Genomic DNA, 16,731 nt, shown 5'->3' on the forward strand with positions numbered 1-16,731 from the left:
TTTCAGATTATCTAGCTGAACTGAGTTCCAACTCTGGTGACAGTTGCCCAGAGTGAGATGTGTGATCTTTTTCCAGTTTTATTGAGATATAATTGACATATAACATTGTGCAAGTTTAAGGTGTACAATATGTTGAGTTGATAGATTTATATATCGCTGAGATCTGTGATTTAGTGGCAATGTCTTCCATTACTTTGAAACCGACTGATTGAGAAGACACTATGCCTATAGTTTATTAGCTCATACTGATTTTAGCTGATTCTGATTTTAGCTTTGTTGGTTATTCACCAGAGGGGGGGTGGGAAATCCTAAAGATTTAAGCTCAATGTGTATGTTTAGGAACCAGCATGACTTAGGATATTGGGACTGAGATATGAAACCTTCACTTCTTGTCATTTTTAATGGCTTAATCAGCCAGCTAATGCTGCATAACTGCTCTAAGATCTAATGCCTTAAAACCATAGCCATTTACGAGTCAGCTGGGCAGTTCTGCTGATCTGGGCCAGGCCAACGTCAGTGGGGCTCGCCCATGTGCCTGCAGTCAGTTGGCAGGTCAGCTGGGGGCCAGCTGCTTTAGGGAGGTCTTACTCACATGCCTGGCAGCTGGCTAGCAGTTGACTGAAGCTACAAGGATGATTGGACCATGTGTGTTTCTCAGCCACCAACTGGCTAGCCTGTAGCAGCAGCAATGCTCAAAGAGAGAAAATGAGAGCATAAAAGTCCTCTTGAGGTTTACACTTTGAGACTGGCACACCATCACTTCCAACACATTCTTTTTTTTTTTTTTTTTTTCTATACGCGGGCCTCTCACTGTTGTGGCCTCTCCCGTTGCAGAGCACAGGCTCTGGACACGCAGGCTCAGTGGCCATGGCTCACGGGCCCAGCCGCTCCGCGGCATGTGGGACCTTCCCGGACTGGGGCACGAACCCGTGTCCCCTGCATCGGCAGGCGGACTCTCAACCACTGCACCACCAGGGAAGCCCCCAACACATTCTTTTGACCAAAGCAAATTACAAGACCAGCGCAAAGGAAATAGACTCCCTTCACACCCAAGGAGCTGCAAAAGTGGTGGATACATGGAGAGGTGGAGAATTGGGGTTATTTTTGCAAGCAATCTACCACAAAAGCTTAGGTCATTTAAAAATGACGATATACTGTAGTTATTAATAACATTAACCGATTTATATAACTATATGTGTCAAGCACTTTTGAAAGCACTCTGTACATATTACCTCATTTAAGCTTTACGAAAACTCTATGAGGTAGATACTGTTACTATCCCCACATTACAAATGGAAAAACAGAGGTACATAAATGTTAAGTAATTTGCCCAAGATCATACAACTAGTAAGTCACTTGGCCTGTCTCATTCCAGAATACATGCCCTCAAATGCTACCCTATACTGCCTCTCTTACTAGCATTTATTCCTCAAATAGAGTGTTTGTCCCTTAATCTAAACCAGCATAAAATGCTCACTTGACAGAGAATTGTAGAAATTGACTTCTTTTAATGGAGAGACTTATTTTTTTGTTCAAACTATGAATAAGGAAAATTAGCTCTTGCTATAGTATTTGCTGTGCAGAAAGTTTTCTTTATTATTACTTTAATTCTAAACTAAAAAAGGAAGTATGCAGTTAGAATTTTAAAAAAGAACATATAACTCTGAGATCGGGCATGCTGCTTTTAAAAACATAAAAGAAGATAAAAAGCAGCTCTCCACTGGTATCAAAATCATTGAGGAAGTGATGTGTCCTGTAAGAAAGGGCCCCAGACCTGACTCTTTTGATCTCCTCAAGATCAGTTTTTTTCATCTAGCACATAGTAATAAAAATCTGTACTTTGGCTTTATTATTGTAGCTTTATGAGGATGAAATATAACAGTGGATGGAAGGCACTTTAAAGTGTATCAAATGCTTTATGTAATTTTGAATTGTTATATTTTATCCAGATTTTATTATTGTAACCCTGTTAGCAAAACAATTTTATGGTATGATTGTTTGACAGATATTTTTATAATAAAGTCGTCAACGAGGCTGACGTTTATATCTTTTTTGGAATAAGAGAAGACTTAAAAGATAATCAAAAAGAAATGATGCAAAAAGCAATGCAAAGCACAGTGGTAAGAGATTCACTTGTACCTAAAGATCCGTCATGAATGCTAGAGATGGAAAGTGACTTAAAATTCATCTAGTCCAATCTCTCATTTTAAATAGGTGTGGAAATTGAAACTTAAAATCCTGTTGGTTTCTCACTATCCTTAGGATAAAGTTCACTTTCCTTGGCATCAGCTCCCCTCACCAGCCCATCTCTCCCTTTCTTCTCCCTTGCACTGGTCACTTCAGTTTCTCAAAATTACCCTAGTCTCTCTTGCCTCCAGGTCTTTGCAGAGCTGCTCCTTCTGCTTGGGAATGCTTTTTCCCTTTGTTCCCTCCTGCCTCTTCTTTGCCCAGGTAATTCCTTCTCATTCTTTGTCTCAATGTGGACACACTTTCTACTCCCTCAGGCCTTGAGTCGCTCTCAGTGGAGCACGTTTCACACTTCATTGCAGTGGTTCTCAACCAGGGATGACTTTTACCCCCAAGGGGACATTTGGTAATGTCAAGAGACATTTGTGGTTGTCACAACTGGGGAAGAGGATCATACGGGCACTTAGTGGGTAGAGGCCAGGGATGCTGTGAAACTCCTTCAGGACAGTGCCCCACAACAAAGAATTATCCTGTACAAATGAGGTCAATAGTGCTGAGAAACCCTTCTTATTGTATGGTTTATTTACTTCTCTATCATTCTCTACACAAAACTCTTTGGGGGTCTGAATCATTCCCATTGTATGCCCAGAGCCAGCCTCGTTCCTGGCAAAACGTAGGTGCTCTATAAAAATTTATAAGTGAATGAATGAACTCACTGGGAAGTTATTGGTCCATGGTCAAGGGCTAGTGGTTGCTGGAGCTCAGAGTAGAGCCCTGGTCCCCTTTTCTCTAGTTCAGTGTTCTTTACATTATACTGTGGATGGTAAGGGTTCATGTCATTTTGCTTACTGCTGCATATTCACATAGTTTGTATCATCAGTAATTTAGCCTTTGTTCTTTCAAAATACAGTTTTATTTCTTTAAGATATAAATTAAATGCCTCTTTTTAATGCAAGATTCTATGCTAGACACTGAGATTTAAAGCTACATAAGACAAAATCCCTGGCCTCGTAACACTCAATTTCAGAAGAAAAAAGAACGCAAAATCTATTTTACTGTTGTGGTTAATAATTAAATAATATCATGTGACTTAACCCCATATCCCATTACCCATTGTGTGTTTTTAAATTAGCGTTTCAATATGTAAGCAGCAAAGTACAAAGTAAATATCATAAAACCCCATAAACTCTCAGTTAAGAGCAAAAGTAAGCTGAGAGGTCTAGAAAGATGATGACTCAGTGATTGGAAGAAGTCATCTTTGCCAGCTAGTACAAAAAAGGCCTGTGAAATCAAATGATATTTAAGACGCTTCCGTGTCAAAATTCTAAAGAAATAGATTAGAAAATAACATTCTGGGCTTAACTGTGGACTCATTTACTCACTTTAGTGGTGACAATAAAGCATTCCTCTGACATTTGTCTTCAATTGAGAGGCTAGTAAAGGCACATTTTGTTCATTTTTTCCTTATAAATTCTTCTGTGAAATAACTCTTTCATTTTCCCCCTTTAAACAGTTGATAAATGGAATTGCTCGAGTCACATTTGACTCTGAAACAGCAATTAAAGAATTGTCCTATGGCAGTCTAGAAGATGTAAACAACAAGTACCTTTATATTGGTGTGACAGTCATGGAGTCTACAGGTGAGCTTGGTTTTTTTTTTTAAACTTTCTCTTGGGAAATATTTAGACAGCGTTTTCAAGGTATAAATAATTTCTACAGTTCTTTCACAGTTTACTTCCTTTTATAGTTAAGTTTTATTTTTTACATCATTAAAAACTTGGATTAAAGTATAGCTCTGCCACCCCCTAGTCACTGGGTCTCTATTGCCTCACTGGCAAGAATGGGATAACACCTGCCCATCTGGTATTCCAAGTGGGTCTGCAACTTGTCTGGCGTGAACATCTGGCACCCCGATTTTCTCACCCAGTAAGAATCAAAATCAAAGAGATTATGTGTGTAAAAACATTTGATAAATCACCATGCAAATGAAAGTTATTACTACTATCATTGTTTTCGTCCCCTTAGCTGTACAATGATGGAGTTGAACAAAGTGCATCCTAAAGCCCTTTTCTTCTGTAATAGTCAGTAATTCTATTTAAAATTGGAGGTAATGTTTCTAAAATAGATCCAATAGTAGTATATCCCTCATAGGGTTATGGTGAGGATCAAAGAGTCAGTATATGCAAAGCACTTAAAACAGCACCTCTTCTTCCTCCTCCTCGTCCTCCCCCTTCCCCTCCTCCTCGTCCTCCCTCTTCCTCTCCCCCTCCTCCTCCTCCCCCTCCTCCTCCTTCTTTTCTCCACCTACTTCTTTCTTAGCATTCTTAGCACCTTGTCTAGTACTCTTAATCCTCACTCCAATGGTTTTAATAGTTATTAATTATTACTCCAAGTTGGGTTACTTTGTCTTACTTCTGATATGTCTTGATTACTAATGTAACTTATATTTTCAGGTCTATATTGAATCCCCAACCAACCTTGAACAAATAATTTAACCACACTGAGGCCACTTTTTTTTTTCAATAAAATGACTGTTAGACCAAATTATTCCTAAGTCCCCTTCCACCTCTTTAAATTTTCCTTCTGGGTAGCAGAATGAAGAATTGAGGTAATTATCGAGTTATTAAGCACTTTGTATGCATCTGATGCTCAATAGATGTGGGAGAATGATGATGACTTTATACTCCCTGCCCTGGCTGTGTTTTTGACATTGTTTTAATGTTTCTTTGTTACTTTTATTTTTCTCAATTTATTACAAACAAATTCAGCTTAAGCAGTATTTATTAGATATGCAAAGAGTGCTGCTAAATATGCAGGCTTACAAATATTAATGATGCGTAATCCCAGTACTCAAGTGGCTTACAAACAAGCATCTATAAGACAAGTAAACAAAGAACTCTGAACAAGAAGGCATTCCACATGTGCTCTAAGAAAAGTGCTTAATGCTACTGACCTTCAGAAGAAGATGAGCTCCTAGGTGATTGTTGAGCAACCAAGAATGGTGTCCTGAAGATGATTGGTCTTGTTGTGAAAGATAAGTAGGGTTCTGAGGCAGGGATAACAGCCAGGATGAAGTGGGGCACCCTTCACAGAGTGAACATACCAAGAGTGGGAGGTGAAACTTGATCTTTGAGAGTAGCAGATTATTCCTCTCACTGAAGTATAGGATATATATGTAGGGGTATTAGGGATGTAATACTGGAAGGAGTTTGGGGATACTAGAACTTTGTATATCATTCTTAATAGTTTAGCTTAAGTTTTAGCTAATGGGTAACAAACACTATTGGGGTCTTGCTAGTAGACCCTCTGGGCTCTCTCTACCTCAAGCTCTCCTTTTATGTCTTCTCCACTTCTCTCCATATCCCTGCTTTCTAAAGGTGAATGCCCTGTAAGGCTTAGTCTCTGGCCTACCCTTTCTTCTCTCCTTAATGCCTTATACATATTTAACTGAAACTCAGGCCACTGGTGAAAAGTGGTGCCCCTTCCTTGAATTCTTCCTCAGTCCAATCCTATTGCTCTACTTCCATAAGGACCACCTCTGCCCACAAGCCTTGTGCGTAAGGCTTTGGAAACTCCTGAGAAGAGTTTAGACTCTTCTCTGCACTGCCCCTCTGAACCAAGACCCATATCCTGCTTGCTGTTGGTAAATGAATGAGTGCAGGAATGGAGTGAATGAATGAATGAGTAGGTCTGTGGAGACATATGAACACAAAATAGCTCCCCACACAGATCAGTACACTCCTAATAAAGGTCAACATAATCCTTGTCATTTCTTTAGGTGGATTTTCTGAAGAAGCAGAAATTCCTGGTATCAAATATATCCTTTCTCCCTACAAACTGAATTTGGTTGCTACTCCTCTTTTTGTGAAGCCTGGGATTCCATTTTCTGTCAAGGTAGATGATGGGGGGAAACTGCTAAATGTGATAACCTTTTTCTAAAAATATGGGGGTGGCAAACAAAAGAAGGATGATGGAGAGGCAAATCACAGAGGGAACTCATTCTGTGTGTGAAATCTGCCCCTCCGACTATGTGGTGGGTGGTGGGAAACTGCAGACCAGCTTCAGCCTTGGGGATGATATCAACCCTTAGGGCAGTATCACTATTTAGTAAGATAGCCTATGTTAAGCATTGCCTAAATGAGCATTGCATTAAATGATATGTAAATAAAACCCCATAAGTCTATAGTTCAGAAAACACTAAAGTTTAAAATTATTTGGCAACGTGCTCTTTAAAAGTCTTAAGACAGAGATAGCATTCCTTGAAAATAAACCCCTTTCTCTCACCATTTTTTACTTCCTGTGTGTCTCTGAGGGCTCATTTCTGTGCTTTTCACTCTGCATTCTCTTTGTACATAACTGTTGTCTGATCTCATCTCTCTGTATTGTTCTCCATCCTTTCCATCTTGACACTTTCTGTCTGTCCCTGACTCTTTTCTGTATGTTTTTTTTTCTCCTTTACAATATTTTCTCTCCTTCCTCCACTTTTCCTTTTTAAAATGCTGATAGTATGGAGTTAAAACATTCATTTGACCTTTTAATTATATTTTATTGTAGATTAGTATTCTATATCTTATTATATATAAAACATGCTTTATTACATATATGTTTTATTATATTTATAAAATGGAAATTTTTATTCCCTATCCTTTACAAAGCTAGAGTAGAATTTTTTTATTCTTTGAAGATGTGTTGCTTTTAAAAATCAACTTTAGGATAATTAAAATGGGTTATTTATTACTTACCGTAGGTCACTGGCCTTTAAGAGAAAAAAATTTACTAGACCACAAGCAAGCTTTGGACATGCTTATAACTTCTTAGTATATATACAACATATTTAATAATATATAACATATTACTATATAATGCATATGGTAATTTATAATATATTATGGAGTGTATTAATATATATAATACAAGATCACAAAATATGTCACTATATAGAATTTATTATTTTAAAATATATTTTATATATTTCATATCACATATACAAATAAATAATATAAAATATATCTTTGTGGAAATTCTATATGTCCATATGCATGGCAATGAGAGGTAGAGTTTGAGAAAAAAGAAGATGCACTTATTGTTTCTCATATCCAAGAGAATCATTCCCAGAAGTGATTGCCTCATTTTTTCCTTTATCCAGTTCTCAACCAACTGAACACACACAGAAATTAAATAGCAGAAGACCTTATCACATCTACTTGGCAGACCTAATGTGATGATATTTATATTCTGAGTCTTCTCGATATACAGGGGAATCCATTCAAGAATGATTTAACTAAATAAGATTAAACCTTTCTATATATAAGCTGAGAACATGCTTCTTTTTCCTGAATTGAATATGAATAATTTATACATTGGTGAGGAGGAGGGAAAATTATTTCAGAATTGTTATGCTTTAAAAGAAGTGATGAGCTCTTGAAATGAATTTGGACTGTTCTGACAAACAGGTGCAGGTTAAGGATTCACTTGACCATGTGGTAGGAGGGGTCCCGGTGACCCTGAGTGCACAAATGCTCGATGTAAACCAGGAGACAACTGACTCGGAGTCAAAGCAAAGTGTAACACGTTCCAGTGATGGAGTAGCTTCTTTTGTGGTGAATCTCCCATCTGAAGTGGTGGTGCTGGAGTTTAAAGTGAGCTGAATTCTTCTGTTAAATTTTCTGGGACAGTGTGTACTTTTGACTGTGTGTTTTGGCCAATGTGCAGAACAAATGCGGCAGATTTTATACATGAGTCCAGTGAACAGTTCCACAATTTTGCATCCAAAAAAATAAAAAAAAAGCACCAGAGGCAATCTGCAAATTCACTGAATGGTCCTTGAGGAAGATAAATCTATCAATTTTTTATTTGGGGTGAATTATATCTGTAAGACTGTATTAGAATCTAGAAGTATCAAAATAGGTATAGCAGTGGAAATCAGTGATAGAAATATTCTCTGTTTCCTACCCCCCAACTTTTTATCTCTTTTCAGGGCCACAAAAGAGCCAAACGTGGAAGCCTCTCTTTTTTCCAGCTGTATGAGTCACTCTACCTTAGAGCTCACTTAATATTCTTCTCTCCTAGCAAATAATATTTAGGTTCCCAATCCCAAATAAAAAATGAGTAAGTTAGTAATGCATGTCAATGACCCCAGCATGCATAGATTCACCATCATCTACTGAGCCCGTACGAAGTGCTAGGCATTGTGCTAACCATTTTGCAGCTGAGGAAACAGAGGCTTTTAACTTTTCTTATGGTTAAATAACTTATCCAGACTTAATAAATGATGGTACTCAAGAGGCAAACCAATGCCTGTCTCACTCCCGAGCATGAGCTATTAACCAACCCCTCTGCTGTCAAAGGCCGATATTGGTGCCATGATATTATTTCTGCCCCACTCTGTTTGTAAGCCCTTCTCTGTGCCATGACTTCGCAATGAAACTGGGCCAGAGAGTCTGTGTGATGTCCATTCACGACTCCTGTCCCCAGTCTCAGGACCTCCCCACTGCTACCCTTCCAACCCATAGGAAAAGGAGTCCCCAACACACCATGACACTTCAGGAAGGGTGTCAATATTTGTTGCAGGAGCATCTTTCTCTCTTCACTTCACCAGACTTTCCCACCATAGCCTACAATCCCATATTATCCCAATTATTGTCCATAGCCTTTGTAAAGTTACTTGATACCGCAGCTGTACAAACACTTTGGAGTAATGGATTTCTTTTTTCTTTAGAATTTGGTGTTGTGAATTTTAGAAATTTATAAAGCAAAGAAAGGAATTGAAAAGTTATGTTTCACAGAAAACATTAAGTCACAGTCCATGTATCTTTTTTCACTTTTTTCCTTTTCAGGTCAGGACCAAGGACCCAGATCTTCCAGAAGAAAATCAGGCCAGCGAAGATTACCGAGCAATAGCATATTCATCTCTCAGCCAAAGTTACCTTTATATTGACTGGACTGAAAACTATAAACCTTTGCTTGTGGGAGAACATCTGAATATTGTTGTTACCCCCAGAAGTCCATATATTGACAAAATAACTCACTATAATTACTTGGTAAGTATATAATGATAGATTTACATCTATCTATTCCCCCACCTGATTTTCCTTTGCTTATAGAAAAGCGTTAGAATGATCCCTTACATATATTGTTACAAAGCACTTTCAAAAACATCATCTAATTTGATAATCAGTTTTTCAAAAGCCTTTGAGACAGGGAATGATTTTCATGACTACTTCACAGATGAAGAAACTGAGGGACAAAGAGGTTAAAGACTCACTACAGTCACTCAGATGGGAAGAGGAAGGTTGTGATTAGATTAGACCTGGGAACCTCTGACTGTGTTATATGCCTTTCACCAAAGACAGCCTGATTCCTCCATAGAGAGAGCTTGATTAAATTCTCACATTACCTCTGCTCTACTTCATGGCCAAAGATTACACGCCTAGACCCATTTAAAATATGTGCATTTCACTGGAAAAAAGAGGGGACCCAAATCCTGCTCTTAAGGGTTGAGTCATATCATACCTGCTCCAGCAACATCCCTGTTACATCACTTAAATTAATCGGAGGTGTCAGTCAAGGCCGTCAGTGAAAGGTAGGAAAGAATGTAAAAAAAATGTTAAGGGCTTCCTGACAATTACCCAAGAAATGGAATTAATTATTCTGATGATCAGGCCAAACAGGTGATGTTCTCTAAGGACAATTTAAGGGATCTCTGAGGACATTTTGGCTTCATATGATTTTTAGGGTTTTTTTTTTTAACCTCACACCTCCAGTTTAGAACCTAACCTCTGGCTTTAAAACTTAAGGCCAGAAATTAGGGAAAAATAAGATGCACTCTACCTCCTCATCTACATTTTTTAATCAACTAAACAAGTAGATGTTAATGACAGTGTGATGACTTTAAACAGATTTGAGGTCAAATTTTAGCTCTCTGAATTCGTAGCTAGGTGGTTTTGAACTGAAATCAGTATGACATTTAATTACTTCCTGAACCTCAGTCCCTTTATCTGCACAATGGAGATAGTATTCCTATCCTTCTGGTTATTACGGGAACTAAAAGAGTTAATTAAATGTACAGTTCCTGGAACATAGTAAGTCCATACAATGTTAACTTTCTTTTTCTTTAACGTAATTTCTACTCCAGCTCCAAGCTCCATCCTGAAGTAAATGTTTTGTTTTTGTAATTACCGTTGCTACTGCTGTTTATTTTTAGATTTTATCCAAGGGCAAAATCGTTCACTTTGGCACAAGGGATAAACTTTCAGATTCAGATTATCAAAGTATAAACATTCCAGTGACACAGAACATGGTTCCTTCAGCTCGTCTCCTGGTCTATTACATTGTAACAGGAGAACAAACCGCAGAATTAGTGTCCGACTCAGTCTGGTTAAATATTGAAGAAAAGTGTGGCAACCAGCTCAAGGTAAGCCACAAACTGTAAGTCACAATCCAACTTTCTTCTGAATAAAGGGGCTGTAAATGCAGCTATCTGTGAAGTTTTTGTGTCATACAAATGATATTTTCTTTTTCAAATGACCTTATAGGTTCATCTGTCTCCAAGTACAGATACATATTCCCCTGGCCAACATGTATCTCTTAATATGGCAACTGAGTTGGATTCCTGGGTGGCTTTAATGGCAGTGGACAGTGCTATATATGGGGTGCAAAGGACAGCCAAGAAACCCCTGGAAAGAGTTAAGTAGTGCATGGCCTTGGTTACTGGGGTGGCCCTATGCAGTGCTTCACAAAGTGTGGCCACTAGGGTAAGTCGTGGGGGAAGAATTAAGGGAAGACTAGACCTGCTTTTCTATAGTCTACTCAAAACAGTGACTCTTAGGAAGGTAAGCCATCCTCACATTAGTCTCTAAAGCCCAGGTCTATCCATTTTTACTTTTCCAAGTATGGAATTAAGTACTTTAAAAACATATGCCATGATAGCAATTACATTCATGGGCAAAGTGCCATTGATTGGGAGGGTTTGGAGATTTGGGAGCAGGGAGCTTTATAGTAGCAGCAACAGAGAAGAATGAATAGGCAACCACTGGGGGTTTTTTGGGTTTTGTGTCCTTTTTCTTACTCATTAAAATCTGTGGCCCAGAAGAATCTGAAAATGATTCACTTCCCCTAAGTTCCCATTTATCTCCCCTAAGCTCTGCTTCTATTTTCTAGGCTTGAATTTCTTTGAAGGAGGAAGAAAGAACTGAGAAACTATTAAGTTAAAAACATTCAGAAAGGAAAAAATGTTTGGGGTCAAAATTAAAACTGGAAAAAGCCTCCCCCCGCAAACAAGTTCTCACCCACTTATAACCTAGAGCCCTCTTCCCCAAAATACAAGAGATTGTGCTCTTTTTTCTTTTAGCGACTTAAAAATTAGCTTGTTTATTAATTCACTTATTCATATATTCACTCATTTATTCTTTTTTGGACATTATATTGATTGCAGTATGCATTCTGTGTACAAAACAGCATGGGGTCAATTTCGAAGAATCACCTCATCAAAGCTTAAGACTTAGTTCTTGATTTAATTTTGAATAGGTATGTATTTCTAAATACAAAAGGACAAAATAAAGGAATGAAGTTGGGAAATTTGGTCTTTGACCATTTGATAAATGAGTGGGCTGTGCATTTCACAGATTTGTTAGAACCATGTAACAACTTGTACCTTTAGTTTTTCAGAGGAATGATTTCCACATCTGAATAGGCTCACCGTTTTGCCTTTAGTTAATTCCTAAGAATTATTAAATTAACTACCTCTGGACAGGTATTTCAAACTTTAGAGAAGAGTGACCTGGGCTGCGGGGCAGGTGGTGGCCGCAACAATGCAGATGTATTCCACCTGGCTGGACTCACCTTCCTCACCAATGCAAACGCAGATAACTCCCAAGAAAATGGTAAAACACTCAGTACTTTTTGTTTATTCTTCAAATTGATTACTGAAATTTACATGGATGATTTGCCTCCCAGACCTCAGTTTTGTCCCTCCTCCAGAATATTCTCTAAACTGATCTTATAATGGCATGACTAGGTAACTCCTCTGTATAAAATGTTTCATTAGCCTTCAAGATACAGTACAAATTCTTTACTGTAATACTCAAGGCCTTCCACGATCCTCTCTCCAGCTCTTTCCAGCTGTTTCTCATCTCACTCTACATGACCTTATGTCTAAGCCATACAGAACCAAGGTAGTTATGGGTGGCACTATTTTACATCTTTGGGCCTTTCCTTATTAGGACTGCTTTCCCTTTTATTAGCCTGAAGAAGCTAGAAGAAGAATCATCTCCTTGATTTGGCCTCTTCCCCATATGGAATTGATCATTGCCTCCTCCTTTAATAGGGGGAATACTATAGGGAGGACTAGATGTATTTATAGCAGTGCATCATTGTACATTCTTACACTTAATTACACACCTTGTCTCAGTCACTGCACTGGGAGCTCTTTAAGGGCAAGGACCACATCTTAATCATCTTCTTTCTGTGGTTTTAAAATTGTTCATAATTATACATGATACTATTATTTGTAATAATATAAACACCAAAAATAATTAAAATACCATACCTAACAGAAACATGGCTCACTCTAAAAGCTTAGATATTTCCTTGTAATCAGTGGATCAAAAAGGTTGCAGGATTAAAAACCAAATTCAGATCAAACAAGTCAAACTGTGTGACAATAGATTGTGAGCCCCTCTAAAAACAAGTCATATTGAGATGTGTAGTGTGCGGTGCCTAGTCGAAAGTAGGCTCTCAATGTTTGTTGAATGAATGACGTGAATGTTTTAAAAAGTTAAATAATTTTACAGAATTTTGTGGTTTTTGAGATTTTATCTCCTTTTCTCCCTTCTTTTTCTTTATCTTTTTAAAACAGATGAACCTTGTAAAGAAATTCTCAGGCCAAAAAGAATGCTGAAAATGAAGATAGAGGAAGAAGGTACTCTAAAAGTTTCATGTGATTGCCAAAAGGTTATGATCGTGTCATTCAAAAGCTGGAGAAAAGTAAACATTATCTAATTTCTCCTAATTCAAATAGAATGGGTGAAAAGAAAGATATGTACAGACATCTAGCTCACCTCCCCTGGAAAGGTTAATCCAAATTAATCCAATAGTTCATTTGCCATAACCTTAATCTGAGGGAAATAGGTCTTTGTTATATCTATCTCTAAAATATAAAAGATTAACTTTTATTTGTCACAAATATTTCCTCTCTGTAAACTTCATCTAGTAATTAAAATCATATGCTTCCATTTTATTCTAACAAAATCCATGATTTAAGTAACTTTGAGATATACCTGGAAGTCTATCTCTTCTTGCATACACTTAACAGTTAAGAGTATTTTAGATAATTTTGGGTCGGGAAATAATCCCAACAGAAATTATTTTTAAGTATTATTTAAACAGAGATATGATAATTGGCAATGCTACAATAGAAAGAACATTGAGCCAGCAGTCAGTGCCCTGAGCTCAACTAATAAAGATGTTTATAGTAGTACAATAATACTTTCCATCTGTATATGAGTCATTTAAATTCTAACCTTCATTCTAAGTTTTAATGATATGAAAAGAGAGATACTGATTAATCGAAGCACTTATGATGAGGAAAGATGCCACTGGTGAAGAAATGTTTGAAGCCACAAACCACAAGAAATGTTTGAATAAAATAGGATTTTTAGCTTGAAGAAGAACATACTTGTATAGTGATGATAACTATCTTCAGATATTTGCAGGCTTCTCAGATCATTAACTTATTTTACTCAAAGGGTGCTGAACCCAAGGTGCCAGGTTCAAAAGTCAGTACTCAGCTTAGTTGCAGGAAGCCCTTAACCATTTAGTGCAAATCAGAGTGGATTACCTTATGAGGCCATATTCTCCCATTCCTAGGGTAGTTCCAAAGCGGGCCTGGACAGTCAACTAGCCATGGCTCTTGTGGGGCTGGGGTCCTATGACAGCAGAAATCCAGTATCCCTCAAGAGCCTTTCTAAGCCTGAGATGTTTTGACTCTATGCATAATCAAGGGCACTTGAATTATTACCATTTCAGCTGCTAAATACAAAGATAGAATGTTGAAGAAATGTTGTCGTGATGGAGCCTATCGTAATGATGATGAAAACTGTGAGCAGCGAGCCGCTCGGATTAAGATAGGCCCAAGATGCGTCAAAGTTTTCAAGAACTGTTGTGCCATCGCAAGCCAGATCCGTGCTGCCGAGTCTGGTAAAATTATCCAATTGGGAAGGCTACGTAAGTTTGACATTTTCGATTGGAAAATATGGGGAAATTGATGTAATTTTATGCTTCCAAAAAAGGTGGTTTACATGCTCTATTTAAAATGGGAAGTAGAAAAGATAACTTGCAAATGCTGTTAAGAAAAAAATTTTGTTGTCATTTTTGGGAATCAGAAGAGGTATATATAGTACAGAGCAGAGTGCACTAGTCCATAGTCAAGACCCAGGCGAGTTTGAAGCTGACTCATTCTATAAACGTGAATGATTATTTATCCTCTCTGAGCCTCAATCTCCCCATTTTTAAAGCAAGAAGCTTGGGCCAGGTGATCTCTAATATGCCTTTGAGTTCTAAAATTCCATGGTTCTGTGATATTACAACCATTAAAAATTCTGTTTATACCTATACTGACCACATATAGCAAAAGATTTCTAAATGTAGCATAACCTTAAATGTACTCACATAAAGTTGAAATCTTATTTCAATTTCAACCACAATATACATTTTCAGAATTTATAGAACTCTCATTAACATGTTTTCAGAACTTTTAGGACTTTCAATTCATTTATATACAGTCAAAACAAACAAAAGCAGAGTGACAGATCCTGTTTGATTGTTTTGCTTAACAGTATGTCTTTTTTTGTTGTTGTTACTTTTTTTCTTTTTTTAAATATTTATTTATTTATTTATTTTTGGCTGCGTTGGGTCTTCGTTGCTGTGCACGGGCTTTCTCTAGTTGCGGTGAGCGGGGGCTATTCTTTTGTTGTGGTGCGCAGGCTTCTCGTTGCGGTGGCTTCTCTTGTTGCAGAGCATGGGCTCTAGGCGTGTGGGCTTCAGTAGCTGTGGCACGCGGGCTCAGTAGTTGTGGCTTGCGGGCTCTAGAGTGCAGGCTCGGTAGTTGTGGCGCATGGGCTTAGTTGTTCCACGTCATGTGAAATCTTCCCAGACCAGGGCTCAAACCTGTGTCCCCTGCACTGGCAGGCAGATTCTTAATCACTGTGCCACCAGGGAAGCCCTTAACAGTATGTCTTAAATGTCATCATTCTGAGTGGATACATTTCTGCATAAATAAATTCTTGTGGCCATTTATCAAAACCAGGTTATTAGATATATTTAGGTTGTTTTCAGATTTTTGCTTATTACACGCAGTATTTTTTATGAACAATCTAGTACATATCCATTTTTCGTGGTCCAGTTTTTCAACTCTAATCATCTGGGTTGGCATCAGCTGCCTGGAATTCAGCCTCTGTAGCTCCCTCCTCTCTGTCCCTTGTTCTAGACAGCTTGGCCTCCCAAATTCCCATGGGTGGTGTTGCAACTCTGCCAGGGTCTGTATGCGTTTTTCTCCCTGCTCTAAAGCCTGTAAACTGCCTCCAGACAGTAAACCTGGATAATTTTAGGGTTCATCCAATCTGTCTCCCTTTTCTCAGGGATCACTGTCCTGGCTCACTTATGCTCTAATATTTGAAAGCTGTTGTGTCTGGTTTTCTAGTTTTCTTAAGGCAGAGGTGTAACTCCAGTCCCTATCAGTGCATCTTGGACAGAAGCAGACATTCTGTCCATTTTTATTATAGAAAATATAAATAAATTTCTGAGGTAAGGCAGAGAATAATGTAAACCTCCCTATTTTACAAAATAAAAACAATTATTGCAATTTTTAAAATGCAAATAACTTTATAGACTAATTAGTATCTTGTATAATTTTCCGAACATGAAACATTTAGCAATTTAAAACACAAATTATTAAACATATTTTTATGCTTTATTCATTTTGTCAGTGTCACTAGTGGAGAAATCCTAAGGCCTTTATTGTTCTATTTTGAAATCACTAAACAAAATGTTTCATTGACCTTTCCAAAAATGTTTAAGCTATTGATTAATGTCCATATTTTAAAATTCAGCTCTAAGTAGAATTTGTGTTGTTTTTCCATAATCAAATATATTTTTCCCCCAGATATAAAGACTCTTTTACCAGTAACCAAACCAGAAATAAGGACTTATTTTCCAGAAAGCTGGTTATGGGAAGTTCATCATGTCCCCAAAAGGTATTATATTTCTTTGACTTTTCTCTGAAAAATATGGGAAAATGCAAATATTCTGACCAAAAATCTGGAAACTACCCATTTCCCAATATTTTATTTAAGAGTTAAGATGATACCACCATTGGGTCAAATTTTATTTTACTTCTTTTTTTTTAGCGTGTGATTTCTTCTAATAATTGGTTCCAGGTCATGATTAACTCTTGGGGAAGAAGGGTACCATTCCATTCAACTTCATTCCATTTCAGGTAGTCTTTACCGAGCACAACTGTGTGCTTTACACTGTATTATGCAGCTGTTT

At 37.7% G+C, this 16,731-nt stretch overlaps 1 protein-coding gene across 1 annotated transcript in view; it reads left to right on the top strand.

The window, feature by feature from the left end:
* C5 (complement C5) overlaps nt 1-16,731 on the top strand; it is a 77,434-nt gene that overhangs the window by 16,671 nt on the left and 44,032 nt on the right. The window contains exons 8-18 of the mRNA XM_067743476.1: nt 2,006-2,120; nt 3,701-3,827; nt 5,966-6,081; nt 7,641-7,826; nt 9,024-9,227; nt 10,391-10,600; nt 10,722-10,871; nt 11,939-12,068; nt 13,043-13,105; nt 14,212-14,409; nt 16,346-16,436. Of these exons, the coding sequence (XP_067599577.1) occupies nt 2,006-2,120; nt 3,701-3,827; nt 5,966-6,081; nt 7,641-7,826; nt 9,024-9,227; nt 10,391-10,600; nt 10,722-10,871; nt 11,939-12,068; nt 13,043-13,105; nt 14,212-14,409; nt 16,346-16,436 (1,590 nt within the window). The remainder of the gene's footprint in view (nt 1-2,005; nt 2,121-3,700; nt 3,828-5,965; nt 6,082-7,640; nt 7,827-9,023; nt 9,228-10,390; nt 10,601-10,721; nt 10,872-11,938; nt 12,069-13,042; nt 13,106-14,211; nt 14,410-16,345; nt 16,437-16,731) is intronic.

Source organism: Pseudorca crassidens, chromosome 7, assembly GCF_039906515.1.
Source record: "Pseudorca crassidens isolate mPseCra1 chromosome 7, mPseCra1.hap1, whole genome shotgun sequence".
NCBI lineage: Eukaryota > Metazoa > Chordata > Mammalia > Artiodactyla > Delphinidae > Pseudorca > Pseudorca crassidens.